This window comes from Centroberyx gerrardi, chromosome 5 (genome assembly GCF_048128805.1).
Source record: "Centroberyx gerrardi isolate f3 chromosome 5, fCenGer3.hap1.cur.20231027, whole genome shotgun sequence".
Taxonomy (NCBI): domain Eukaryota; kingdom Metazoa; phylum Chordata; class Actinopteri; order Beryciformes; family Berycidae; genus Centroberyx; species Centroberyx gerrardi.
Genome location: NC_136001.1, coordinates 6,140,830 through 6,168,266, shown reverse-complemented (window position 1 = coordinate 6,168,266; position 27,437 = coordinate 6,140,830). Strand labels below are relative to the sequence as shown.

Below are 27,437 nucleotides of genomic sequence, written 5' to 3'. Positions count from 1 at the left end.
ACTGGTGAGGGCATCTTGCTAAAGTTGGACTGAGTCCTGTGAAGCAAGCATATACACATAAAAAGAAAATTAGAGATTAGATAAGAGGCATGCCAGTCTGAGAGCCAGAATGCCCAGTGGTGTAACCTGGTCAGCACCAAGGACAGCACTCTTCTAATCTCTACCTCATATGCCAATTCAAATAGTTAAAAGAATAAACCTACATTCCAGTTGATGCATGGCTCACCTACAACCAGTGTTGGGTAATCAGATTACTTTTTTGTAGTAATTTTGAGTAATTTAACACGTTCAATTTATGTTATCAGTTATTAGTTACTTTTACAAACTTACATTTCCCTACTTTTATTTTTCATTCATATGGTTAAATGTTTAGCTAGTGCAAATTAATAATAATAATAATAATAATAATGCGCTACATGATGTTATTAAAAGCAGACTACACAGCAGGCTGGCGGTGCGGTGGAGGCTTGTAGGTTACGACTCGCTTTCAGAATGGACACAACAATAAACTGCAAAACATGGAAATATTCACATTACTTTGAACTGATCAAAGAAAAGGATAAGAACATTATTGTTAACTGTAAGTTTAGCTTTCACTATCAAACCTGAAGATTTGAATGGAAAGCTTGTGAGCGCAGTCTGCCGTTTATTTTGAGACCAGACCGGATCAGTTAACGCTTCCGTGATCTGACAATTTACTGTGAACCAGGTAACTGAAAGCTGCCTTGATGTTTTCTTTAGACAGCTTGTTACTTCAGGCTGTGTCCCAAACGTGATGATTAGTGATGATTTCTGTAAAATAATAGTGATGACAACAGCAGAAGACGTATTTTGAAGGCATGATTTTAAGTGGGTAAAGTGAAAGTACTCTAACGAGTTACTTTTAATAAAGACCAACTTAGTAAAGTAATAATTATTAAAGTAACTAGTTACTATTTAGGGCAAGTAACGAAGTAAAGTAATAGTTAGTTTCAAAAGTAACTAAAAGTAACGCCGCTGAGCATATCCAAAATGTTTTGGACAAGAAGATGCTGATTTATTTGAATAAAAGAAACACTGGAATAAATGATACTCACTTGCCAATTTTGGTGTATGGGGCCAGGAATGACATGATGTCAAAATATGGCCACTTCACTTTTGCTGGTGGTGCTGCTGACCCACTTTTAGGAATAGAGTCCCTCAGGATCTTGGAATAGACATCGCGAAGGCTCTTGAATCGCCTCTGCACTGTTTTTACTTAAATGAAACATAGTACAGTAATACAGTTTGTAAATACGACTTCCACCAGTCTTCAAAATAACCTACTATAACATGCTATAATGTAACAGGTGTTGCCATTTTCTTTTTCCCTCTTTCTTTTTAAATAAGAAGTCTCAATCAAGTAAACCTATTTTCTTTATTCAGGTCTAGATAAACAGTATTGTCTACTCCGTGTATGTTTTAGTCTAGTCTCTGGGCTTTTACCGAGACAAAACAGGAACGGGAATAGCTGTGTGCGCAGACTGCCATCTAGTGGCCTTTTTCTGCAATTGTCATTTTGACATGATTTGAGGAGGGGATGTGTTCTGATATTTTCTCATGGATTGGACAGAGAAGCTTATCTTATTACTAGCCAGTCAAGGTAATGCTTGATTACAACATTACAACGGGCGCAACGATCATCGCAACGATGACAGATCGCCCGTCGCTGGAAGTGTAAACAATATCTCGTTGCGACCGACGATAGAATATGATCATCGCCGGTGGCGACCATCATAAATCGCTATACTATAAACTGGCCTTAATTGTCAATTTATTTTCTTATAGGACTTACAGTCTGGTTGCTGAGGCACTGCACTGATGCCTACTGGTGAGTACATTAAACGGCAAAATCACAGCTGTGATTTGGTTTCATGATTCATGATGATATTTCGTATAACAACACTCTTGTGATATTGTATAAGTATACTGCATGTAGTTATATTTCAGATATGCATATTCCAGGTAGGTACATTCCAAGTAGGTATATTACAGCTAGGTATATTCCAGCTAGGTATATTACGGGAGGTATATTACGGGTAGGTATATTACAGCTAGGTATATATATATATATGTATAGATGTTGTCTACATGCATGCTGCCTCTTGTACACTCCACCTTTTAGATTCTGTGTACCACAGTGCTCTACGATTTACAACCAATTCTGGTTCTCGTACTCATCATTGTATGCTTTATGATTTGGTTGACTGGCCGTCACTAAATCTACGTAGACAACTTCATTTGTATATTTTTGTGTACAAGGCCATGCTGGGTAAACTCCCCTCATATTTATGTAATCTCCTGACGCAGACCTCCAGCAGTATTCAGCTTCATTCCACCACGTGGCTTCCTTACCAGGTTCCAAGGGTTTGCACTGAGCTGGGGAAAAAAGCCTTCTCCTACTTTGCTCCCTGGACTTGGAATAATCTGCAGAGCATACTACATCTTAATAAACTAGTCCCCTTGGAAAAATGTAAAGCCATGTTAAAAGTCCATGTAACTGAGAAATGCAACTGCCTTAATTGAGCTGGATATAGTCTCTTCCTTGTGTGTTTGATGTTTGTATTCCCTGTCTGTTGTGTTTTATTTCTATTTAAACTATAACTGTAACTGATGTTTGTATTCTCTGTCTGTTGTGTTTTATTTCTATTTAAACTATAACTGTAACTGATGTTTGTATTCTCTGTCTGTTGTGTTTTATTTCTATTTAAACTATAACTGTAACTGATGTTTGTATTCTCTGTCTGTTGTGTTTTATTTCTATTTAAACTGTAACTGGTGTGCTGTCTTGGCCAGGTCTCCCTCGGAAAGGTATTTCAATCTCAAGGGACTTCCTGGTTAAATAAAGGTTAAATAAAAAAATAATAATAATAATGTGGTCACCATGTACTCTGGTTTTTAATTTATGGCCTGTTCTTTACTTTAGGGTTTTGAGTGACCTGTACTGGAGCGCACCCTGCTGGCTGTGATCGTTCTGTGGTGAGTTATTTGTCTTGCTCAGAATTAACTTTCTCAGAATGCTACCCTCAATAAGACACTTTTTTTTTTTATCTTGGCTCTTTGGTTTTTGTTGAATAACCTGATAGTTAATATGAAATGGCTGTTACCATGAAGTAGCCTAAATCAAATGCATTTACTCTGCAGAGGACTAATGATGACCAGGAGATTAATCAGGAGACCCAAGATGCCAGGGAAATTCACCAGGAGACTGCTGATGACCAGGAGACCCACGACATCCGGGAAATTCACCTGGATACCACTCATGACGAGGAAACCCACAACACTCACCAAGTGACTCATACTGAGCAGAGGATTCAAGCAGAGTCGTTTCACAAAATATGTTGTTTCCATTTCATAAAGTGACAAGGAGGACCAGAAAGAGGACCAGGGGGAGTGAGAGGGAGAGTGAAGTAGAGAGGCGGCTTTTAGAAGCTTTGAAGAGGCCTCCCCCACCTGCTCCACCTGCTCCACCTCCCTCCTCAGAGGATGAGCTTTTCCTCAGAAGCCTGGTTCCTTCCCTGCAAAGATTGTCGCCCCAGCGGAAGGAATATGTTAAATTTCAGATTCACAAACTAATTTATGAAGCCAGCACTGTGGTGCTCAATTTGGAAACATTGGAGCAGTAGAATAGGTTTACTGGGGCGACAATCTTTGCAGGGAACGAACCAGGCTTTCCATTATTAATAGGTTCCATTTTTTTTTTTTTTTTTTAATTTCTCATACACACACTCCTGAGTCCATCCCTGCCTGTTGCCACTGTTCACACAATGTTTGTTACAAATTCTATTTTCAAAAAATAAAAAATTCTAAAATAAAAGCACTATTTCCATGAGGACAAAAATGTGACTTCATGTTCTTTATTTACAAAAATACAGTTGACACACAAAGGAAACAACCTTATGTGCCTTTCTTTATGTCATGAGATAGATGCAGTGTACAAATGGTTTTATGTTTGGTTAGCTGCTAAATGTGTTCATACTTCCAGTCACAACATCTGGACTGGATACAGTACATAAAGTATACTGTAGGATGATTGGATTGTGCAGGATACACTGCTACTACATAGAAAGAATCAGTTCTACAAATAGAATAGACACTGCATTATCCTTATCTAAATTAAAATTTAAAATGCTACCTATGTATTTTTTTTTTTGTCTCTAATCATAAAATAATTTAAAAAGCAGAAAGTGGGACACTTGCATCAGACTAATCATTTGCAGAACAAAACAATAATACCAGATGGCACAATTTTCCATTTATTATGCTGTCAGTTTAAAACTAGTTTTGAATATTTTTGATATACAATATAGTAATATTGTAGGAAGTTTGCTCAATTGTAATGTGTGGGTGGCTCTTAAAAGAGCCGTTTTGGGTGTGTTTGTGCACTACACAGTGTCTTGCCATGGGACAGTTCCCTCTGCAGAGAAGTAGGATGCGAAGGCCTCCCTAACCCTGATGGCCTCTCTTGCTGAGTTGTTGGCAGCAAGTCTTCCCAGACCTGGCAGTGGCTCCACCTCACCAACCGGGATGCTCCCCCTCACTGCAGTTGTCTGGGTTGTCCTCCACAGGAAGTTATGGAGAAAACAGGTAGCCTTCACAAACTTCTCTGCAACGTCTGGATGGACCTCAATGGCACGCCTGTACATCCTCCACTGGGAAGAAAGGATCCCAAAGCCATTCTACACAACCAGCCGAGCTCGGGACAGACGGTAGTTAAATATCCGGTGCTCTCTTGGCAGGTTGCGCCCAGGGAATGGCCTCATGAGGTTTTTGCGGAGTGGAAAGGCCTCATCAGCAACAAAGACGTGTGGCTGGGGTCCTCGGTGGTCAGCTCCTGGGAGTGGCAGGTCAGCATGCAGTTGGAGGGTGCCAGACCGAAGCGCTTGACCAAAAGCTGAGTTGGCCAGAATCCCACCATCGCTTGTTCTTCCGTAGCCCCCGAGATCAATCACCCGGAAACAATATTGGGCATCCACAACTGCCAGGAGAACTAAAGAGAATGTTCCCTTGTAGTTGTAGAACTGGGATCCTGAGTTAGCAGGGGCTTTGAGAAGGACATGCTTGCCATCCAGTGCTCTACAGCAGAGAGGAAAATTCCACCGCTCCAGTGGCGGATCTACCGGGGTGGCATGGGGTGGTAGCTGCCACCCTAAAAAATGCCTTGCCACCCTAGTTTTGGACGATCTAATTCAAAAATATATATGACATATATATGACATAAAGTTGTGGCTGGTCGGAAATTTACAAGAGCGAAACTCCGATGTCCAAGTGCAAGTGAATGCAGCAAGAGATGATGCTCCCCATAGACTCCTACCCCTCCCCAACAGGAGCTGTTCGCGTGCATTCAGAGCGACTTCATCTGTGACAGTCTGTGACACAATAACGGCAGGAAGAAGAAGAAGATAGCGGCAGTCCAGTCGGCAGACCATACGGTGAAGGCATGAGGTTGATGAGCAAAATAGCTGTAGTATTACCAGTGAGCAGTGCAGTGTGTGAACGGAGTTTTTCAACTCTTAGGATCATAAAGAATTATTTGCGATCTACTATGACAGTGAATAGATTATCAAGTTTGGCTATAATCAGCATTGAATCAAAACGCACTAAAGCTTTGGATCTAAATAAGTTTGTGAGGCGTTTTGCTGAACAACATGGTAATCGCCGCATTCAGCTCTTATAGGTTCATGCCAACTTCATGCTGCACTGGCTCTGCTCGCTAATATAAGCCTTTTTTCTGGAAAGAATATTACACCAAAGTCATGGATATGTGTAATATACATCCTTGTGTCCTTTCTATTTGGGCAGAATTCATTCATTCATTCATTCATTCAACCTTTATTTAGATGTGGGAGATCATTGAGGGCATACCCTCATTTACAATGATGCCGAGAGTACAGAGTAAAATACACATAAAAAAAACAACCAACGAGAAAACAAATAAACAAACAACAACAGAACACAGCCAAACACAGTTAAAAACAGTTACATTTATGAGTGGTGCAGTTTGCAATTATGGTTTTAAATTGACCCAAATGTACAATTGTGTCCAGTTTCAATGTATGTTGCAAAGTGTTCCAGGTGTGTGCAGCACAGAAACTAAAGGCAGTTTTCCCAAATTCAGTGTTTGTACGCGGTACTTCGAGCATTAGCCAATCACTTGAACGAGTTGAATAGTGAATATAGGACCAATTTAATAAAGAAGTAATATATGATGGCAAGTTGCCATTAAGGGCTTTATAAATAAGAATAGAATGATATGGTCAAAAAAATCATATTGCAATTTTTGACAGAAATTGCAACTGGATGGAAGTGAATGGAAATGATAGGGCTGATTTTTGCATCATGATTTTCATGTTCACTTGTTGGGGTCTGCCCCAAACAAACATGTTTTAAGTTGTGTCTTAAGTCTGGAGAATACGATTTGTAGGCCAGGGCATCTCTGTAGCACCACAATACTTGAGTTATAATGGTATTCTTCTGTCTGCTATTTTACCTTTATCAAACAACTGAAGCTCCTGTGATTTTTTGGGGTGTTCCACTTGGCCATATTGTGATTTTGATAGTATTTTGATTACTTGTTCAGCCTTATTTTCTATGAAAGTAACTTGTTAGTTGACCTCACAGTTGTGTATAGTGAAGCCACTTTTTGATATATTGTAGCCTAGCTGTGGAAGTAGGGAATAGAAACTGAATGTAAGTGAATGAAATGTCTAACTATGAATAAACTCATTATTGCACTCAAGTTGATCTATCTATCTATCTATCTATCTATCTATCTATCTATCTATATATATATATATATATATACGTATATATATATATTAGGGCTGTCAAATTTAACGCATTAATTTAGATTAATTTTAAAAATAACGCGTTAAAAAACGTAAATTAACGCATTTAATTTAATGATCTGTTATGGCCATATTTTAGGCTAAGTCATGGGCTTATGTTCAATGAAAAAAGACATGTATTTGGAAAAATGTCTGAAGATTTGGAAATAAAACAATTTATTTATTTCTAATGCCACCTTTAGATATTTCTATTCAATGCTTTACTCATGTGCCACAATAATGTAGTGTTTTTGAGTTAAAATATCTTCTTTTGGGGGCTTTTCCAAGCAAATATTGATATATGTGATTGTTTGCGATTAAATCAGCATATATATATTTCTGCCACCCCTTAAAATCTCCATGCCACCCTCTTGCCACCCCATGAATATTTCTCTAGATCCGCCCCTGAGCGTCACATAGAGAGCGCCAGTAGATGTTAATATGTAAAATAGATTAACGATATAACGTTACAACTTACCGGCACATCCCGTACTCCCGCAATCTTCCTCCAAGCTGCCGACTTTCATTGCTTATCCTATTTTTTTTGTGATCAATTGTTTTTAACTATTTATATCATATAATAAAACAAGGATCATCAGAACACTTCTATTTGGTATGTGATAGGCATTACACCTTCCCTAAAATACACCATATATTACTTGCCTCAAGCATTAATCAAGGTGATGGTATGCAATATTCAAGATATACATGCATTAAACAAAGCAACAACAACAACAAAATAAATAAGTAAATAAAAATGAAACAAAATATTAGTGAGGCAAGACTAAAGAGAAAGGAGAACACATGAGAAGAGCCAATGTCAAACATAAGGTAGTGTTTCTGACTGACCCTCACATTTGCTGATCGCCATGGCGGCACAGAGAAAAAAGTACGACCTGAAATTCAAGCTGTCAGTTGTCAAAATTGCTGAACAAAATTCAGGAGATGCAGCAGCAAGACATTTCTCCGTTGATCCCAAGAGAGTTAGAGAATGGCGAAAAAATAAAGTTGAACTTCAACGTCTGTCCAAGGAAGACGGTAAAAGGGCTTTCTAAGGTAGGCTACCGGTATTTTGATACGTCTCTCTCTCTCTCTCTCTCTCTCTCTCTCTCTCTCTCTCTCTCTCTCTCTCTCTCTCTCAGTGCATGAGGTTGGCCTACATGCGCTGTCTCTCGGAGCGAGATCAAATGGATGATTCGTAATTGATATGTTATTCGATAGCCTAATTTTTATGCAAGTAATATTCATACTGGTTTACCAGTAAATAAACAATTTGATAGTATTTCCCATCTTTGCTGAGCAAGAGTTTTAGGAATTAAAGGCCTGTCCCATATAGACACCTGTCCCAAATATAGGCCGGTTGAGTTCAGTGTTTGAAGCAAATAAAAGCCCGGGCTATTAATTGAAGTTTTACGGTATATCCAAGAATGAAAGCAGCCATTCCCGCTTGGACAAGGTATGGGGAGGTTTCCATCTACATTCTATCATTTTCTTTGCTGCTGTAAGACCTGCTAGCCACAGCCGCTTCTGTGACAAGGAAAGTTCCAAGTTAGAGCTATCATTAAGGAGCAGCACTTGTGGAAGCAGAGGAATAGATTTACCAACAATGGTAGAAAGTGTTTCACAGACAATTTTCCAGAAATCCATTACTTTTGGACATTCCCATATCATGTGAATATATGTCCTTTGCTTCCCATAAGGGCAAAATGAACAATTAGGAGATTGAAGTATTTTCATTTGGGAGAGTTTCCTAGGAGAATGATAGAATCTGTGTATGAACTTATAATGAATGAATTAGTGATCGAGATTCCTTGATGAAAGAATGCTATTTGACCATACTAACTGCCAATTAATATCTAATATAAATGGTGATAAATCTCGTATCCACAAAGTATTTAAGGAAAGGGCTAATTGTTTATGTTTTAAGATGAACTTATAAAGGTTTGAGACCACTCCTTTAGCGACTTGCTTGAGGATTTTAGTGATTGGATGAAATTCCAAACTACTCCCCCCTAGTACTCCATAAGTACGCAGTGCGGTACTAGTTGCAAGTAGAAAAAAAGGAGGAACTGGGGAGGTTACATTTTAACTGGAGATCTTGAAAAGTAAAAAGACCATCTTTTCCCAAGATGTCCTGCAAGATGAAAACTCCCCTGTTACTCCATTCATAGAAAACAATGGGCCGACCTCCCACTAAGATGTCATGATTATGAAATATTGGAGTATCTGTGTGACATTTATTTTCAATTTTAAGTTCTTGGCATACTGAGCGCCATACCGCAAGAGTGTTGTAGATGATGGGCCCAAACTTAGCCTTGGCTAATTTCAAGGGAATATTGGAATGGACAAGGTCTTGCAACCTAAGAGGATGCACCATGCTCATTGCTTATCCTTAAATAATCTGTGATTGATGGGGTATAATTCCGGATATTTACCTACTTCATTGATTAACCGTTCATCATCCACCTTTCGTTTTGTTTTGTTTTTTTTGTTTTTTTTTAGGGCCATTCATAAAGTGAATGAATGGATATACTGGATACTGAAATGCCCTTTTGATGTAGGAAAAATCCCAGTTAAACTCTCCAATTTTCACGAAAAACGCTTAAAATTTGGAATCTCATATATTGTATAAACACAATTTCTCTCCACACCTGTATACAATCTGGAACAATAAGAATATAATACATAAGAGAAAATCTATATTTTCTCCCAAACTCTATTTAGTCATGATGTTATCTTTATTAAACAATTCATTAATGGTATGGGTGAAGTATACAACTTTGAAGACTTTATAACCAAATACAATGTCTGCATTACACTGGCTGAATACCAACCATCCCTCTTGGTTTGATCCAACTTGTTAGGTTCTATGGAGACTCCCCCTCGATTTCTCTACTAGATTCTATTGCTACAATTAAATTAGAGGGAATGGATATTCTAAGCCCTAAATGCAATAACAAATACTTCCGGAAACTTACTCTGGATACATGTGTTCCTATTTCTAAAATATACTGGAATGCGGCTTTGGGACAGATTCTTTGGGATAAGCTCTTCATTGTACCAAATAAATATTGTATACCAAACAAAGTGAAAGAAGTGTCTTATAAACTTATTCACAGAATTTATCCTGTAAAAACATACATTGTAAAAAGATTCAAAGTTGCCTCTGATGACAAATGTGTATTTTGTAATTCTTGCCCTGAAACAATTTAACAATTTATTATTTATTATTTATTTTGGTAATGTTGTTATGTTAGAGAACTTTGGAGTGGACTTCAGGACTTCTTATAGACAAAACCAACTCAATCTCAATCTCACCAAAAAGGACATCCTTTTTTATTTTCATAAGGACAATATGGACAATGAAATCTCCTTTATAATCAATCTCCTTATTTTATTGGGAAGATACCTGATTCATAAAACAAAATGGTCAGCAAGCAAACCTTCTTTTAGTATTTTTAAAACTGAAGTGAAAGCATATTTTAAAACTGAAAATTGAAAAATGTAATAACCATAAAGCGAAGAAAACAAAAAGGATCTTTAACAAACATGATCTTTCTTTTGTGTAATACTCCCACACGTCAATGATGATAGATTGAATTCTCTTGTTCCTTGTGTTTTTGTATTGTGTATTTGTATTGTATGTCTATGTGTATTTCCATTGCATGTCTATCTGATTCATTAAAAAAAAAATCTGTCATGGACCAAACAGCTGTTCACAGTGTAACCAACTTTGATTGGTTATCTGGCAGTTCACTGGTTTGCCATTGGTTCACTTGATATAGTAGGGTGCAGCGTTTGCCTGAAAATGTAACAAACTAAAAACTATCTTATTAAAAAATGTACAAGAATTCAGGGTGGCAAGAAACGGAATGTGATTAAGAATAAAATAATATACACAATTTCCAAAATCTGGCTCCTCCCTCGATGGAGATCATTCATTTCCAAAACTAAAGAGAGGGGGTTGTAGCCAATTCAGTGGTCTGTCCACAGACCACTGGTTGCTAACATGACCCACTGGTTACTACCACTAGGGGGCGCTGAAGCTAGTGGTCGGTTGTGGTCCGGACAATATCTGGACCAGTTAGTGAGTGGTCCGTGGAGCTAGTCCTGCTCCTACTATCAAAAATAACGTTACATTTATTGCGCAACCCCAATGTCTAGTCTGTGGTAGTAACAAAGTGGTCTGTCATTAACCACACTGTGTCACCGAACAGGATAAACTTTGCTATATTGACATTGTCTTCAAAATACCACACAATATGAAAGTGACTCATCTGCACTCACACTCCACGGACCACTGAACAACTGGTCCAGACCACAAGGACCACACCACGGACCACTGGTTCAGCTCATATTTTGAAACAGTTAAATAAAAGCAGCTAGATAGATAGACAGCTAGATAGATAGATAGACAGATCTATTATTATCTAGGTATAACCACACAAACTGCAAAATACAGTGCAACAATAAGAATATAGGCATAATCGATAATAGAGTATATTTAATAGACAAAGGATTATGATTTCAGCAGTTATGATTTCAGTGACATTTATTTGGCTAACAAAAGTGTTGCCAACACAGCCAAAGAAGGAGAGAGAAGGAAGAAGGTGGATTAGGAAGGACCACTCCACGGACCACTGGACCACAACCGATCAGCACCCCCCTAGTGGTAGTAACCAGTGGTCCAGTAGCGACCAGGTCCGTGGACAGACCACTGAATTGGCTACAACCCCTGCTGCAAATTAACCTGGTCAGCACAGGACTTTTCAGACCTTTAAATACTTCTGTGCATAGTTTATCCTTTCATTACCACTATATCACTGCCTATATGGGAATGAATATATTAGTATTTTTAGAACAGTCAGCTGAGTATGTTAGTTTCAGACTCTGTCTGCCTTAGGTTTGTGCTAACATCATATTACAGAGATGAAGCCTTTACAGAAGCTGTTTACAGCAGTTAGATGTGTTAGCATGTTGCTAACAGGCTACAGGGAAAGCTTCTTTGCTTGATTCTGATTGGTCGTCCGTTTCCTTTTGCTTTTGTGTGAAACAGGTAGGGAGATTTAACAGGCTTTTCTCGCTGCAAATGAAACCTGGTAGAGGTTGCACTTCCTTTCAGCCACAGGAGGCGCCTCCTCCCTCTGCTCCCCCACCAAGGAGGAGAAACCCAGCAGGAGGAGCAACGAGGCGTCGGACAGCAGCTCGGAGGACGGCGATGAAGACGAAGACGGCGAGGCTGGACACGCGTCAACAGAGGAGCTGCTGAAAAGGTCAGAGGTCACGGAGGCCCTGGGTTATAATCGTCCAGCAGTCAGTACACACAGAGTAACAGCATAGAAATCATGTGAAGAGAAATAATGTAGTGTCGACTGTTAAAGACAGCATCACAGTTCAAAATGGAGGAATACATTTAGCATCAGTACAGACAGTAGAATCAGCTTCAAGTCCTGGATCACCAAATCTACAAGCGACCAACAGTAAGGAGGTCAAGGGTCAGAGGTCACAGCACCCTGACAATAGATGGAACAAATCGTTTCTGTGGGGTGAAAACCTTGTATCTCCAAAATGTCAACTTTTCATGAACTAAGAAGAAGCTTGTCTTTAGCAGATGAATGTGCAATTCTGAGTCTATCCACTTTGTTTTGAAAAGGTTTCAGAAACCCAAGGCTCGCAGGATTTTAGAGGAACATGTAATCCTTCAGTTGAAGATAAAGCATGAAAATTACCAAAATTGGAGTTGTGAGCTTTCCACATGACAACAGCGAAATATTCCTGTGACCGTAGAATGACCATGGATAGAGAAGTGCAGAGGAAAGACATGAAGCCGGGCAGAAAAGACTTGTCAGGTCTGCTGCCTCGTGTCTCTCTGTCCTTTCCTTCCAGACTGAAGAGCGTGCAATGGAAGCAGCTGTGGTGAAACAGGAGGTTCTGGGTCCTCTGTGAGGACGACCACCGTGAAAACACTGTATACAAACTGCTCCTTTCATTTTAGATAACCGACTAGTTATTGTTCTTTTTTTAAAATAAAATGTTTATCACATGGTGTTGGTGTGTTTGTTACTGCTGATAACTGCACAGTGTTGATCCAGTGTTTGATAAACTAAATTGTACATGCAGGCGAGTAGAAATGCATTTAAATCTAGTATATCTTGTTACACATTCTTTAACAAATCTATGAAAACAACTTTTAAAAATATTGGTGGCATAAAAGTGTATTTAAAAATGTTGCTTTACATTGTCAAAATGCAGGAAATAAGATGAAACTGTAATGATCCTTGTGGGGAAACCAGGTCACTGAAGCGGCAAATAGTAACAGGATACAGCAAGAAAAATAGAATATGAATAAGAATAGAGCAAATGGGGGCATTAAACATGCTGTCTGTTATCCTTAATAAATATATTCAAAACACAGATGTACATAAAGCACAGAATCAAACTAGAAAATCTTACTTCCAGGATGAGCGACACATGATCGACCAATCAAAGGCTGAGGGATTTAGGACATTTCTCTGATGCTGCAGTCAAGTCATGTTAATGAGTTTTATCCTTTTTCATTTTCTGATTCATACTGCACATTTTCTCAAAACTATATTCTCACAAAGTACGTGTTTTTCATTTGTTTTTTTCCTCAAATCATTTACTTCTACTTTGTCAATACTCTCTTCATGCTGTAATCCAGACGTTTTTCATACTGTCACTTGTATATTTCTACTCAAGTTCTAGAGTTGAAATTGTCAGCTGTGTATGCCCGGTTCTTATTTCTGTTCCATTTTATGTGTGTTGTCTTTGCTGAATCATATTACTGTTTGCTGCTGCAACAACCCAGTTTCACCGCAGGGATCATTAAAGGATAAATCTGTTTATTTTCAACCTGTGTCTTATTTTCCTGGTTTTTGTATCATGACGACTGATTGTGTTCAAATGATCACTTACTTCACTGTAGATCTTTGTGTAGCTCCAGTTCCCTGGTATGGGGTGCCAACTTACCTTGTGAATTTCACGGCATGAAATGCATTTTCATCGACAAAATCCAAAAACACCTTTGTTTGATTTTGTCCACGAAACGTAGAAACACTTCATTTCTTGCACAAAATTTAGTTTGTGGCTTTTAATTTCCTGGACGAAAATGAAGACGCTATTTTCATTACATGGATGAAATCATCTTAAATTGAACTAAATTATTTATTTAGATTCATGCATTATTTATGAAATTATTTATCTAGATTTATGCAAATGTTTTAACATTATCAAAGTGTATTTTGTGGCACAGAATCCATTTCGTCAAACACGTAGCAAGCATTTTAAAAGCCTGGTGCCATCAGAGTGGGCCCACTGATGCCAATGTTTAGCGGAGGGAGGGTCTCGGGTGTGTCCAACTTCAGACGTCGGTCCATGGTCCTGTCATATCTAGGAAGTGTCCGCTCCTGACTGCTTGTGGCACCAGGCTTTGTCTCCTGGACCATGATGCCGCCAGCACTGTTGACTATGTTTGAGCCATGGACATTCGTTGTGGTTTTGTTGAGGTTGTCCCACTCATTGTGGAACACCTCATTCCCGTCCCCTGTAATGATGGAGGGTGTGAGGAAGGTCGACACTTCATCGATGGCCCTGGCCATGGCGGTCTCCAGCTCCAACCCAAAATCATACGACTCGCAGTGGCCCAGTCTCTGCAGAATGGTGGTGAGCTGCTTGCTGCGGTACAAGTGACGGACTGTGGCACATAGAAGTATGTGCTTGGGAAGTTTCCACTCGCCATTTGTCACTGCTCTGCAGAGGTCCTGTCCTATAGAAAGCACAAGTCGGTGGGTCTTCTCACACTTAGAATCACTAGCACCAGACAAGACAAGGGTGAGGAACCTGTCAAGCTCCTCAGGCAACGGCTTATCTGCTTGCTTGTGTAGTTCATCTGCAGTGGGTGGCCACGGCAGCACACTGGACTCCAGGAAGGCCTTCTTGATGATGTTATGAAGGGAGAGGGCTGCGTCCTTCATTTGATCAAGCTGATAAGCACACGCCATGGCGTCCTCCAAAGTGATACGAGAACTGTAGACCAAGTAAAATGAAAAGGATCCTTTGTTTTTCAGTGAAACCTTGGAAAAGGCCAAGCATTTCCCAAGCTCCTCGTCATTCTGTAGACGGCTCATAAGTTTCTCAGCTCGGTATTCAGGGCTTGGTGCACTCTGCTCCTCAAGCTCAAGGACATATAGGCGACGCAGGTAGCTGAGCTGTAGGACCGGATTGGCATCTAAAATTTGCTCCTTGACATACTCTCTCACAACATTGTAGGCTGCACTGTGTGCTGCAGTCTTCTTAGCCTGGCCTGTGTCTTCCTTCTCCATCTTGCGGGTATGGTGGAAGTACTCGAGGTTAAAGTTGTTATGACAGGTCTCGTGGTATCGAGCCTCTTTTGCAAAGAGATCTTCACCCTTGACTTTGCGAAGCAGACTGCTTTTTCCAAGAGCTTCAGCCATGGGCTCGATACGCTTCCATGCTGGCTCTTTGTTCTTCCATGTTGGAAACTTGATAGTCCTCTTGGTTTTCCCGTGCACTTTTAGTTCAAACTTGTCACAGAAAATGCATTCTTTAGGAAAGAGAGAGCATGCTGCTGCTTGTGCAGTTTTCGACTTTCGAGGAGAATACTTCTGTGTTGCAGAGGGCTGGTCTGAAGTAGCACTTGTTGAGCTTTTAAATCGATCCAGCTTTGATGTGAAGTTCAGGTAGCAGTTCCTATGGTACCCAGTTGTATCCAAGTCGACACCATCTAGTGTTTCCGGCAGCAGATCACAAACAACCTTCATACGATAAGGCGAATCAACTGGCTCAGCTAGTCTTCTGTCACGGATATCAAGTAAATGAGACAATTGCTCTTTGGGATCACCTTTTATAGAATTGAAGCAAGTAAAGCGGTCATCAGATGCACTTGGGGTGTGTAATACACAAGTGGGAGTAGGGCTTTTGAGAGGGGGTTCAGACACGTCAGAAGTCTGATCACTTTTCCTCTTTCCCCTTTTCCTCATGGTTTGTTGTTTTTATATAGTCTACCACTACAGAGAAAAGAATAATATAAACATGAAATTAGTTTCATGGAACTGTTGGCCAGCTGTTTTGAAAAGTACTATACAAATAAAGTCTTACTTACTGGTAGTCTACTTACTAACTAGCTAAGTTAGCTAGATTTTTTTGTGTTATATTTTAGATTTTTCAACTTTCTGGTTTGTTTTGATTGTACTTTCATTGCAAAGATATTGCAAAAAAACAATCCAGCGGGGTCACTTTTGATGAGGTGGAGATTGATGATGAGATGGACGACGATGATGATCAGTAAAACAGGGGGTTTTGATGACTTTTGCTTTCATTATCAGATTGCCAACTATGTCAGTTAGAGTGATTGCCATCCATTTAATAACCTTGCAATTGATATAATAGAATAAACTAGTTTCATTTGGCTATTGCAGGAAACAGGAAACAAAATAGCAAAAGTTATATTGTTATGAGCCTAAAATTTGTTATTTGCCTGTTTTTTTTTACCAATAAAGAGTGGTTGTACCATGTCAATGACCTTTCCATTTGATTCCTGGTGTCAAAATTATATGAAAAAGTGGGTTCATTTGTCTTTGTATGTTGTCTGGTTCAGGAGTTATGAAAATCAGCGTTTTTCGCCACACGCGAGGACATCAATTCAAAATGGCCGCCAAACGAACCCCATGGGCCATTAGTTGACCTTGGCAACATGAAAAATTCTTAACTAGACACCATTAGGGTCCTAAAAAAACAGGTTACAAAAAAAAGGCCATGCGGGTACATGGGAACCTATTTCTCCTGCTAGACTATTTGGCGGATGAAATGAAGGAAACGTTTGGTGCATCAAGGTTCAGAGACAAACTTTCTCCAGCATTAAACAAAATCAACAGCGCTCCCACATAGAGCTGCATGACCTGCCATTCATAAAAGTAATCATTTCTTAAACTCAGAGAATCGCTTCAGTGTTTTTTTATAGTTACATAGTTCCCTCTGTATAGGAAAAATGAGATTAAACACACTACCGCAGGAATGTAATTAAAATTAGTCCATCATGAATATGTGTAATTGAAACCAAAAGGAATACATATAAAACCATTTTTCAGAAGGTGACCATGGGTTGGATCATTCTCAGCTGCTGTCAGCTCAGTTTCAGATCTGGACTTCTGAAGCCTTCAGCCAACAGACCGCAGCCTGACAGCTGATCTGCATCCACAGCAATCTAACAACCTGATGTACAAAGGAAATACATCATGCTGCAAAACTTTGTGTTTGGAGTAGAAACAACAACCAAATCAGTGTCTGTATTTATTCATGAAATATAACAATATATTCAGGGGGGAAATGGAGACGCACTTGATGATGTAATATGGACACACACAAAAGCACAAAACGCCAAAAGATGATAAACAGCAACAAAGTCTAAGATATTTAAAACATGACAGATTTCAATCATCGTGCTTTTACGCACACATAAGTTTTAGTATTAAATAGTAGTGAAATAACCAGTATGGATAAGATTAGTTTAATTAAAGTTTAATTTAATAGTTTAATGTCAAATGTCGATACTTTTATGTACACACTCATCTCCTCATTTATACTACTATGGAACAAGATATTGGTTGATTTTAGGAAAATTATAATCACGTTAAGTAAAAAATAAAAATTGACAATAAAAAGTATAAAATAAAATGTTTGAAACTGCTTGTTTGAAACCAAAAGATCAATGTTAATTTTAACTTAAATTGTTGGAAACATGATAGATGTTTAGCTTGGTGTGACATTAATAAAATACCAAATAAAACAAAGGTCCAAAGGAAAGATATTTGAACCTGTCAATCATCAACAACAGACTCTGAGATGAACAACAATAACTTGATTTTGTCTGGTTAAATATCTCATCAATTTCATTTTCCAAATAAAATATCTGGTTTCTTGTACATGTGATGTGCTTACAAACATTAATATTCTCATTTTAAGGCATAGCTGTGTGTGTGTGTGTGTGTGTGTGTGTGTGTGTGTGTGTGTGTGTGTGTGTGTGATCCTGTACAGAGTGAATATCATTTCAGCAGCTGTCTTTGGTCAGCAGTGTGAGTGTTTCTCTCCCCCTCCTCTATCTGACAAGAGACACTGAGGAACCAGACCCAACCCAGAACCCAGGATAGAGGGGTTCAGTGAATGTGGAGTGGAAGGTGTGGATGTGGATCAGTGTGTCAGAGGAAACTGTGTAGAAGGACAGAGAGCCAGCAGGCCAGTCCAGATACACTGCTACTCTGTTAGAGTCAGAGGAGGAGATTCCTGTGGATACTGATGTCTTATTGTGACAGGCAGAGTAACGATCATCAGAGCAGGTCAGCCTCCAGGACTTTTCATTCCATCCAAGCCTGCAGTCATCACTCCATCCTCTCCTACTGATTCCTCTGTAAGTCACTCCTATATGAACCCCTCCTTTCCACTCAACCTCCCAGTAACAGCGACCAGTCAGACCATTTCTACACAGCAGCTGATACCAGAAGTCAAATCTCCCTGGGTGATCAGGATATGGCTGCTCCTCTCTCACTACTGTCACCTTTCTGTTGTCTTCAGACAGGCAGAGGTTTCTGTGTGCTGTGTTTGGGTCCAGTGTGAGTTCACAGGCATCTGATGGAGAGAACAAGACACAATACAGAAACTATTTTTATTCTAATAGAGCTGTTTATTATTTGTTGATTTATTAACACTTTGACCTTTAATTTCTTAACAGTTTCATGGTGACACATTGAGGACTTGAATGAATAGATGTCACAAACTGCTGTGTCGAGGGATTTTCCATGTAAGCAGTTGACTGTTTGCTGCTTTGTTTTCCTGAATCAAACTAAATACGCACTTACACTTCCTCAGACCTGGTTTCAACCACTGGACTCCACCATGGTCCACACTGTGGGGGAAACAAAGTCAGACCAGAATATTCTATTTGATGACAGAAACATAACCTTCCCTATGGAGGATTTTCCATACATCACTCATATCCACCATTAAACATTAATCAATACTCCTCAGCTTCTCAGTGTGACAGAGAAAATGTGTGTGACTCTCAGTCTTCTAGCAGACGTTGCCTCTCCAGACCTGAGAGAGTCCAGTCTCCAGTGTGGATCCTCCAGTCCAGCAGAGAGCAGCTTCACTCCTGAGGCTCCTGGATGATTGTAGCTCAGGTCCAGCTCTCTCAGATGGGGGGGGTTGGAGCTCAGAGCTGAGGCCAGAGAAGCACAGCCTTCCTCTGTGAGCAGACAGCCTGACAGCCTGCACACACACACACACACACACACACACACACACACACGCACACAAATCAAGCCACATGTCAGATTTTATTAGTAACCTACTGTGAAATTAGTTGTGATGATGCCATCAAATTCTAGCAAAACTGTAACTGCCTCAAATACAAACAGTTGGCTGATCAGCTTTGTGGTTTCATTTGCTCCAGTTTGAGAGTTCTCCACTCACTTTGTGACAGAATATTAGAAGTCCTTTCTGGTATTTTAGGTTTCAACAACTGAGGCAGCAAGGAGAGGAAAGAATGAAATGTCCTCATGGAAAGTAATTCACAGAGGCTAGGAAGTGTTGATATCACAATTGGTTTTAAAAATTACATGCGCAGAGAAAATCCTCCTCTGCTGATAGTAACCTGTATGTAAAGCAGGATGTAAATGGTCGTCTGTTGAACAGGTTGAGGGATACTGACCTGAGAGTGTCCAGTCTACAGTGTGGACTCTCCAGTCCAGCAGAGAGCAGCTTCACTCCTGAATCCTGCAGGTCGTTGTTACTCAGGTCCAGCTCTCTCAGACTAGAGGACTGGGAGCTGAGACCTGATGACAACTCCTTACAGCATTTCTCTGTGAGCTTGTTTTGATTCAACCTAACAAAACAGATACAAATGTTTTACTTGTTCGCCTTGTTTGACGAATGCAGAAAAATTATGACTACAAAAAAACAAAAAAAAACACAAATCCATCATAAAACAGCATGCAATGTTATAGTTACAACATTCGTTACACAAAAGCATCATAACCTGATCTTACCTGAGAGTCTCCAGTCTACAGTGTGGACTCTCCAGTCCAGCAGAGAGCAGTTTCACTCCTGAATCCTGCAGGTCGTTGTTACTCAGGTCCAGCTCTCTCAGACTAGAGGACTGGGAGCTGAGAGCTGAGGTCAGAGCTTCACAGCTTCTCTCTGACATCTGACAGTAGCTCATCCTCAATGGAGATATACAGATATGAAATGTTACTCTTTTATTTAATATAATTGATTTCTGTGTTTTGTTAGGCACTGCTATTATGGCTGTGTATGTAAAACTGGATAAGAATACTGATTTTGAATATATTTTAAGATTTCCTTTCCAATTAAACTGAACATTACTTAAGTAAAATAGCTCTTAAATCCCGATGTTAAACTTGCAGGGTCTTTACAGGTTCAGGACCAGAGCTGGAAATAATACTCGCCCAAGATATATATAATTTTAAAGCACGGTTTCCTCCTCTAACGAAGCTGGGGGAGGTTTTCTTTTCATCCCTGCTTGTTTGTCTGTTTGTTAGCAAGATAAAGTTACCAACAGATTTGTCTGAAATTTGTTGGACAGATTGTTCTTGACCCAAGGATCAGTTGATTCGAATTTGGTGGTGATTTGGATCTGGGATTTACACCATTAGAGGATTTAAATTTTTTAGCCATAACTATTGTGCTGCGTTCATGTGCTGGTGGGAAAGTCCAACATCCAAGACTTCCAAGTCGGCTGCTAAACAGCATTGCATTCAAGTGCTATTTTCAAGAGCTCCGGGTAAATCAAACCCTGAAGACAAATAATAACCAAACATAAACCGTTATGGTTGCAGATCTGCAAATTCAGGCTGCAACTTTGCAAGTTGGAGAATTGTTCAGCATTGGTGGATGTTTGCGCTCTGCCAAGTGCCTTGTAGTTTACCTTGTTAAATCTGAACATTATATCACTTATACTGATCTAGCATTAATAAAATGTGATATAAGAACGCAAACTTGTGATTTTTAATCATGTATGTAACTTTAGAGCATGATCTGTCTATATAAACTTGAATATTACATTATTTATAATGGGCTAGTAATAATTTGTCCCAGCTAGTAGAAATTTTAGCCCACTAGCCCGGTGGGCTAGTACCCAAAATCCTTAAGTTCCACCTCTGTTCAGGAATACTGACCTGAGAGTCTCCAGTCTACAGTGTGGACTCTCCAGTCCAGCAGAGAGCAGCTTCACTCCTGAATCCTGCAGGTTGTTGTTACTCAGGTCCAGCTCTCTCAGACTAGAGGACTGGGAGCTGAGACCTGATGACAACTCCTTACAGCATTTCTCTGTGAGCTTGTTTTGATGCAACCTGAAAAAAAATAATTTTTTTATTTTATATTTTAGATATTTAGCTTTCCAGAGTGACTCTGTCAGTGAGCAGGAAGGGGTTCAGTGTCTTACTCAAGTACACAGAGAACATTGGGCGTTTCAGAGATCAAACATGATGCTCTAACCTGCCCAGCCCTTTAATACAATTAAAGGAACATACAGTAGTAGAAAAGAAGAGGAATACAACTGTTGAGGAAAAAGTTCTGGAGTCAGAGGTTCGTCTTACTTGAGTATATATTTATTAAAAGGGGTCTCATGAGAGGAAGAGATGCACACAGCACATAGGCTACATACACTTCTTCGAAGGAGAATAGATTTGAGCTGGTCTTTATGCATCTTTCAAGGACGCACAGAGTGTGCAGACATGGGAACAGGTCACAGAAAAGGGTTACAGCATCATATGTTATGTCTTAGTTTAGAGAGAATCTACAGATTAGTCTGGGACAGAAGCCACTTGTGTCAAGGGACCTCTGGCCTAGTAAGTTATGGCCCAAAGGTTACAGTGAGGTAACCATTCATCATGAAACAGTGCATTCCCCGAGGGAGACCAGTTAAGCTGTTACATGTATGTTAAATTTTCTTCCACAACAACATACATACATTTTTATCATACAGGGTTTATACCATGCAAAATTATTTTACATAAAAGATACATCAAAAACAGCATACAATGTTATAGTTACAACATTTGTTACACAAAAGCATCATAGATCAGCACCTGATCTTACCTGAGAGTCTCCAGTCTACAGTGTGGACTCCCCAGTCCAGCACAGAGCAGCTTCACTCCTGAATCCTGCAGGTCGTTGTTACTCAGGTCCAGCTCTCTCAGACTAGAGGACTGGGAGCTGAGAGCTGAGGTCAGAGCTTCACAGCATCTCTCTGACAGCTGACAGTAGCTCAGCCTCAATGGAGATGTACAGATATGAAATGTTACTCTCTTTTATTTAATATAATTGATTTCTGTGTTTTGTTAGGCACTGCTATTATGGCTGTGTATGTAAAACTGGATAAGAATACTGATTTTGAATATGTTTTAAGATTTCCTTTCCAATTAAACTGAACATTACTTAAATAAAATAGCTCTTAAATCCCGATGTTAAACAGAGCTGGAATTAGTGATGAACAAGAAGTTTGAAAATATTTATTTTTTCTCTTCTGTATGAATATACATTTAATATATTGAATATATCCAGTTATGTATGCACCTACAGAGATTTATTGGAGACTTTGACCACTGGCAGCAGCCTCAGAAGAGCCTCCTCTGAAGCAGAGTATTTCTTCAGGTCAAACACGTCCAGCTCTTCTTCTGATGACAGTAAGATGAAGACCAGAGCCGACCACTGAGCAGGGGAGAGTCTGTCTGTGGAGAGACTTCCTGATCTCAGGTGATGTTGGATCTCCTCCACTAGAGAACGGTCATTCAGCTCATTCAGACAGTGGAACAGATTGATGCTTCTCTCTGGAGACGGATTCTCCCTGATTTTCTGCTTGATGTACTGGACTGTTTTCTGATTGGTCTGTGAGCCACTTCCTGTCTGTGTCAGCAGGCCTTGTAGGAGAGTCTGGTTGGTCTGCAGTGAAAGACCCAGGAGGAAGCGAAGGAACAAGTCCAGGTGTCCATTTGAACACTGTAAGGCCTTGTCCACAGCACTCTGGTGGAGGTGTTTGATGTTAGATTTCTTTCTTAATAGAATGGACCATGGAGAGGTTAACTGTTTTTCTCTCAGTAGATTGATACCATTGTTGATGAATGACAGAAAGACATAAACAGCAGCCAGAAACTCCTGAATGCTCAGATGGACAAAGCAGAAAACCTTGTCCTGGTTCAGCCCACGCTCCTCTTTAAAGATCTGTGTGAACACTCCTGAGTACACTGAGGCTGCTCTGATATCAATGCCACACTCTGTCAGGTCGGCTTTATAGAAGATCAGGTTGCCTTTCTCCAGCTGGTCAAAAGCCAGTTTTCCCAGAGAGAGAATCATCTTCCTGCTCTCTGTATTCCAGAGTGGATCTGTCTCAGCTCTCTCATGATACTTGACGTTCCCCTGTATGGACTGAACCACCAGGAAGTGGATGTACATCTCAGTCAGAGTCTTGGGCAGGTCTCCTCTCTCACTGGTTTTCAACACATGGTCCAGAACTGTAGCAGTGATCCAGCAGAAGACTGGGATGTGGCACATGATGTGGAGGCTTCGTGAAGTCTTGATGTGAGAGATGATTCTTCTGGCCTGCTCTGAATCTCTGAATCTCTTCCTGAAGTACTCCTCCTTCTGTGGGTCAGTGAACCCTCTCACCTCTGTCACTATGTGAACACACTCAGGAGGGATCTGATTGGCTGCTGCAGGTCGTGTGGTTATCCAGAGGCGAGCAGAGGGAAGCAGTTTCCCCTCGATGAGGTTTGTCAGCAACACGTCCACTGTGGTTGACTCTGTAACATCGGTCCAGATCTCGTTGTTCTGGAAGTCTAGAGGAAGTCGACACTCATCCAGACCGTCAAAAATGAACACAACCTGGAACTTGTCAAACCTGCAGATTCCTGCTTCTTTGGTCTCAGTAAAGAAGTGATGAAGAAGTTCCACCAAGCTGTACTTTTTCCCTTTCAGCAGATTCAGCTCTCGGAAAGTGAATGGAAATGTGAACTGTATACCCTGGTTGGCTTTGTCTTCAGCCCAGTCCAGAGTGAACTTCTGTGTTAAGACTGTTTTCCCAATGCCAGCCACTCCCTTTGTCATCAATGTTCTGATTGGTTCATCTCTTCCAGGTAAGGGTTTAAAGATGTCTTCACATCTGATTGTTGTTTCTGGTCTCGCTGGTTTCCTGGATGCTGCTTCAATCTGTCTGACCTCATGTTCATCATTGACCTCTCCACTCCCTCCCTCTGTGATGTAGAGCTCTGTGTAGATCTGATTCAGAAGTGTTGGGTTTCCTGCTTTAGCAATCCCCTCAAACAAACACTGAGACTTCTCCTTCAGATTAGATTTGAGTTTACGTTGGCACACCGCAGCAAGAGTTTCTGAATGAACAAATTACATCAATCAGTGGATGTTGCTGTAAATATGAGAAGTGTAAACATTTCTCAGTGAATGCATACTTTTCCCAACCCCATGGCATCTATTCTGCTCATCACTGGTGGACAAACAGGTCCCGACTGTGTGTGCAGCCGAATGTGAAAGTCAACTGTGGTGGTATTTTTTTTTTAAATAAACAATACTGTGTTCATCATTATACACCCACATGAACAAATCAACAATTTTAGCTGATGATTCATGAGGTTTGTGCTCATTTACCTTCCAATCTGGAATTGAATAGATCTTTTTTGAGAAATGTCTATATTTACAGCGGAGTTGTAGATGTAAACATCTCCCATTTTCCCACCATTTCCCCTCTCCATCATGTTAAACCTGTTAAAAGCCTCTTACTGCTCTGCAGAGAGTCAGCCAGCTCCTCCTGCTTCATTCTCCTCAGGAAGTGCAGTGTGATCTGCAGAAAAGCCTCTCTGCTGCTCCTCCTCTGCTCTTCCTCCTCACCGTCCACATCCCCCTCATCCTCCCTCTGCCTCTCTAAGCATTCTGGGTAATCTGGACTCAGAACTCTATGGAATCTCTTCAGCTCGTTCTTCACAAAAGTGACGATGTTCTTCTCAAGCAGCTGGAACAGAATAATATTTGAATTAAACTTTCTTACTAAATTTGCCCACTGGTCTAAAGAGTGCAGCTTGAAGACTGTTATGACCAGAGTGGTTGTTTTGTATTTCATTTGTAGCTGAAGTAAAATGTAAAGTAAAATGTGTTGTTGTACATTTACACACCATAAATATGGAGTTCAAGTCTATTTGAAGCTCCTGGACAGACTGACCACTGGGAACCTCTGACCTCTCCTGGTGGACTCTGGAGAAAACATGATGAGTTAGGTCATATAATGTCACACACACACACACACACACACACACACACACACACACACACAGGCGGTTAAAGGTGACTATGTTCTGTCATGATGGATCCTAGTAGAAACACAATGTGAACTCCACTGTAAATGCTGCTCTGATTATTTTATGTGATGTTTTGAGAGAAGAAACTAAACAACAGACTTACTCAGATACTCAACAGAGTATCATGACTTCTTTCCTCTTTTCAGTAGAATCGAACTCATCTGTTTTCAATTCTTACCTTTGCTCAGTAGAGTGCTGTCCATCTTTGAACTCAATAGGACGACCCATAGACCAGTCACTCTTCATGGACACACAGCTGGGTACAGGGAAGTCTGGTCTCTCCTGCTGGATCCTGCTAAGGATTGATAAAACAGGGGTGGTGGCAGTAAAAATGTTAGAGAAGCCAGGTTTTGACCAGCAGGTTGCCAGTTTGAATCCCAGTACCAACTTTGAAAGTCAGAGTGAATATGTAACTCTTTCCCCACCCTGTGCAACTACCACCAATTAGACCTTGAGCAAGGATCTCAACCCCCAGACTGTTCTGGTAGAGCTGCTCAGTGACCAACAGCAGAAGACTGTGGTTGTACTGAGCAGCTCTGGTATGAATATCTGTAACTGTATGGATGTGAAGCAGAGCAATGCTGCAAAAGAGCATGTATGTAAAGTAAAACCCTTCTGGATAAATACAGTAATTGTTAAAAATAAGAATGTAATGTCACATGTTTTAATGCAAATAACAACTTACTTTTTGTCTGATAAATGCTGTTCTTTAAAATTAATAAACAAATCCTTGGACTCTGATGCTCTGATGCTGCTCTGATTATTGGATGTGATGCTTTGAGAGAAGAAACTAAATCAACAAAGTATCATGACTTCTTTCCTCTGTTCAGTAGAATCGAATAATAACAACAAACTCATCTGTTTTCAATTCTTACCTTTGCTCAGTAGAGTGCTGTCCATCTTTGAACTCAATAGGACGACCCATTGACCAGTCACTCTTCATGGACACACAGCTGGGTACAGGGGAGTCTGGTCTCTCCTGCTGGACTGGGCTTCAACATAAACAGAGGCAAACTTTTACTCTGAATAATGATGGGTTAATGATTTCACTGCTGAGTTCTGAGATGGAGAACAGGACAGTTAGAGATCCTCATCTTACCTCTTAGCTTTGGTCTGGCTGTCATGTTCCCCAGACAGAGTGGTTTTAGAGGGAGGGAGCCCCTCCTCTCTCTCCTCAGACAGACTCATAGTAGAGCGAACACCTTTACACAAACACACTAGGTTGATTCATTACAACAAGGTTTCCATTACAGGATATATTATTTCAAGTGCTTGTGTCACACATACATTAAGTGTACAAAATATTAAAAAATAACTGCTCTTTCCATCACATAGACTGACCAGGTACAGGACTTGTAAGCTTCTAGGACAATTGAGATGGATGTTACAAAAGAGGTTTGAGTGAAACAAAGTTTATCTCAGTATTGGTAAGATGGGTGTGTTTTGCACATTTGAAGTATTAACAGTGGATAAAATGCACCTTAGTCAAGCTGATCCAAGCTGTCAGACCAGTTCTGAGACTTCCTGCATTTTTTACAAGATGAGAACTGGTGCACACTCTACCTGGCAACCACTAAAAGTAATACATGTAAATCATTCTGATATCATTGTCTTCAAAGGCAGACAGAAACGTTGTAATTTCTTCTAATGAATACTTATATCTGCAAGCATCAAATAGACATTTTGAAAAACCCTATCACCATCATCTCAGGCAAGTCTGCTATACTGTTATACAACACAGTGTGATATGAGATTGGATCCTGCATCGCTACTCTGTGCGCTTTCTCAACAACACACGCTCCTGAAGCCAACTGCTCACTACAACCAAGCCATCTGAGCACCTGTCATTTCCTGTACTGTGGTTTCCTACGCAGGCATCATGTATCTGTTGGTTTATTTATTAATTGATATGTGCCTCCTTGGACTTTCTGGACTAAATCGGGTGAACATTCATTGTCTCACTCTCTAAGTCTTACAAACTCGGCGACCAGAGACTCATGTAATCATCATCAAGAAATTCACCCTACCCAACAGCAAAAGCTTTATAACTCCCAAATGCAAGTGAGCATTCTGCTGTAGGCCTACCTACAATCTCTGAAAGCTCTGAATGACGTTCTCACTGTGCGAAAGGACTCCTCGCACTTTATTGCCAGAGACGCTGATTATGACACCAACGCAC

General features: G+C 40.2%; 1 protein-coding gene across 6 annotated transcripts in view; it reads right to left on the bottom strand.

Annotated features, from left to right (window-relative positions):
• The window catches only part of LOC139913137 (NACHT, LRR and PYD domains-containing protein 3-like), a 108,486-nt gene that overhangs the window by 77,053 nt on the left and 3,996 nt on the right, over positions 1-27,437 (bottom strand). The window contains exons 2-13 of one of the 6 annotated variants that reach the window (XR_013504884.1): positions 26,358-26,460; positions 26,134-26,250; positions 25,437-25,553; positions 25,076-25,154; positions 24,687-24,915; positions 22,477-24,280; positions 21,996-22,169; positions 19,925-20,098; positions 19,588-19,761; positions 18,972-19,145; positions 18,737-18,783; positions 17,246-18,506 (exon numbers count right to left, since the gene is read on the bottom strand). Coding sequence is in view for 5 of the 6 variants with exons in the window: in XM_078283758.1 (XP_078139884.1) it covers positions 17,980-18,506; positions 18,737-18,783; positions 18,972-19,145; positions 19,588-19,761; positions 19,925-20,098; positions 21,996-22,169; positions 22,477-24,280; positions 24,687-24,915; positions 25,076-25,154; positions 25,437-25,553; positions 26,134-26,250; positions 26,358-26,460 (3,719 nt within the window). In the remaining variant the exon portion in view is untranslated. Of the gene's footprint in view, positions 1-17,161; positions 18,507-18,736; positions 18,784-18,971; positions 19,146-19,587; positions 19,762-19,924; positions 20,099-21,995; positions 22,170-22,476; positions 24,281-24,686; positions 24,916-25,075; positions 25,155-25,436; positions 25,554-26,133; positions 26,251-26,357; positions 26,461-27,437 lie in introns of those variants that run through there. The other 5 variants (XM_078283758.1, XM_078283760.1, XM_078283762.1 and 2 more) reach the window with 5 other exon arrangements.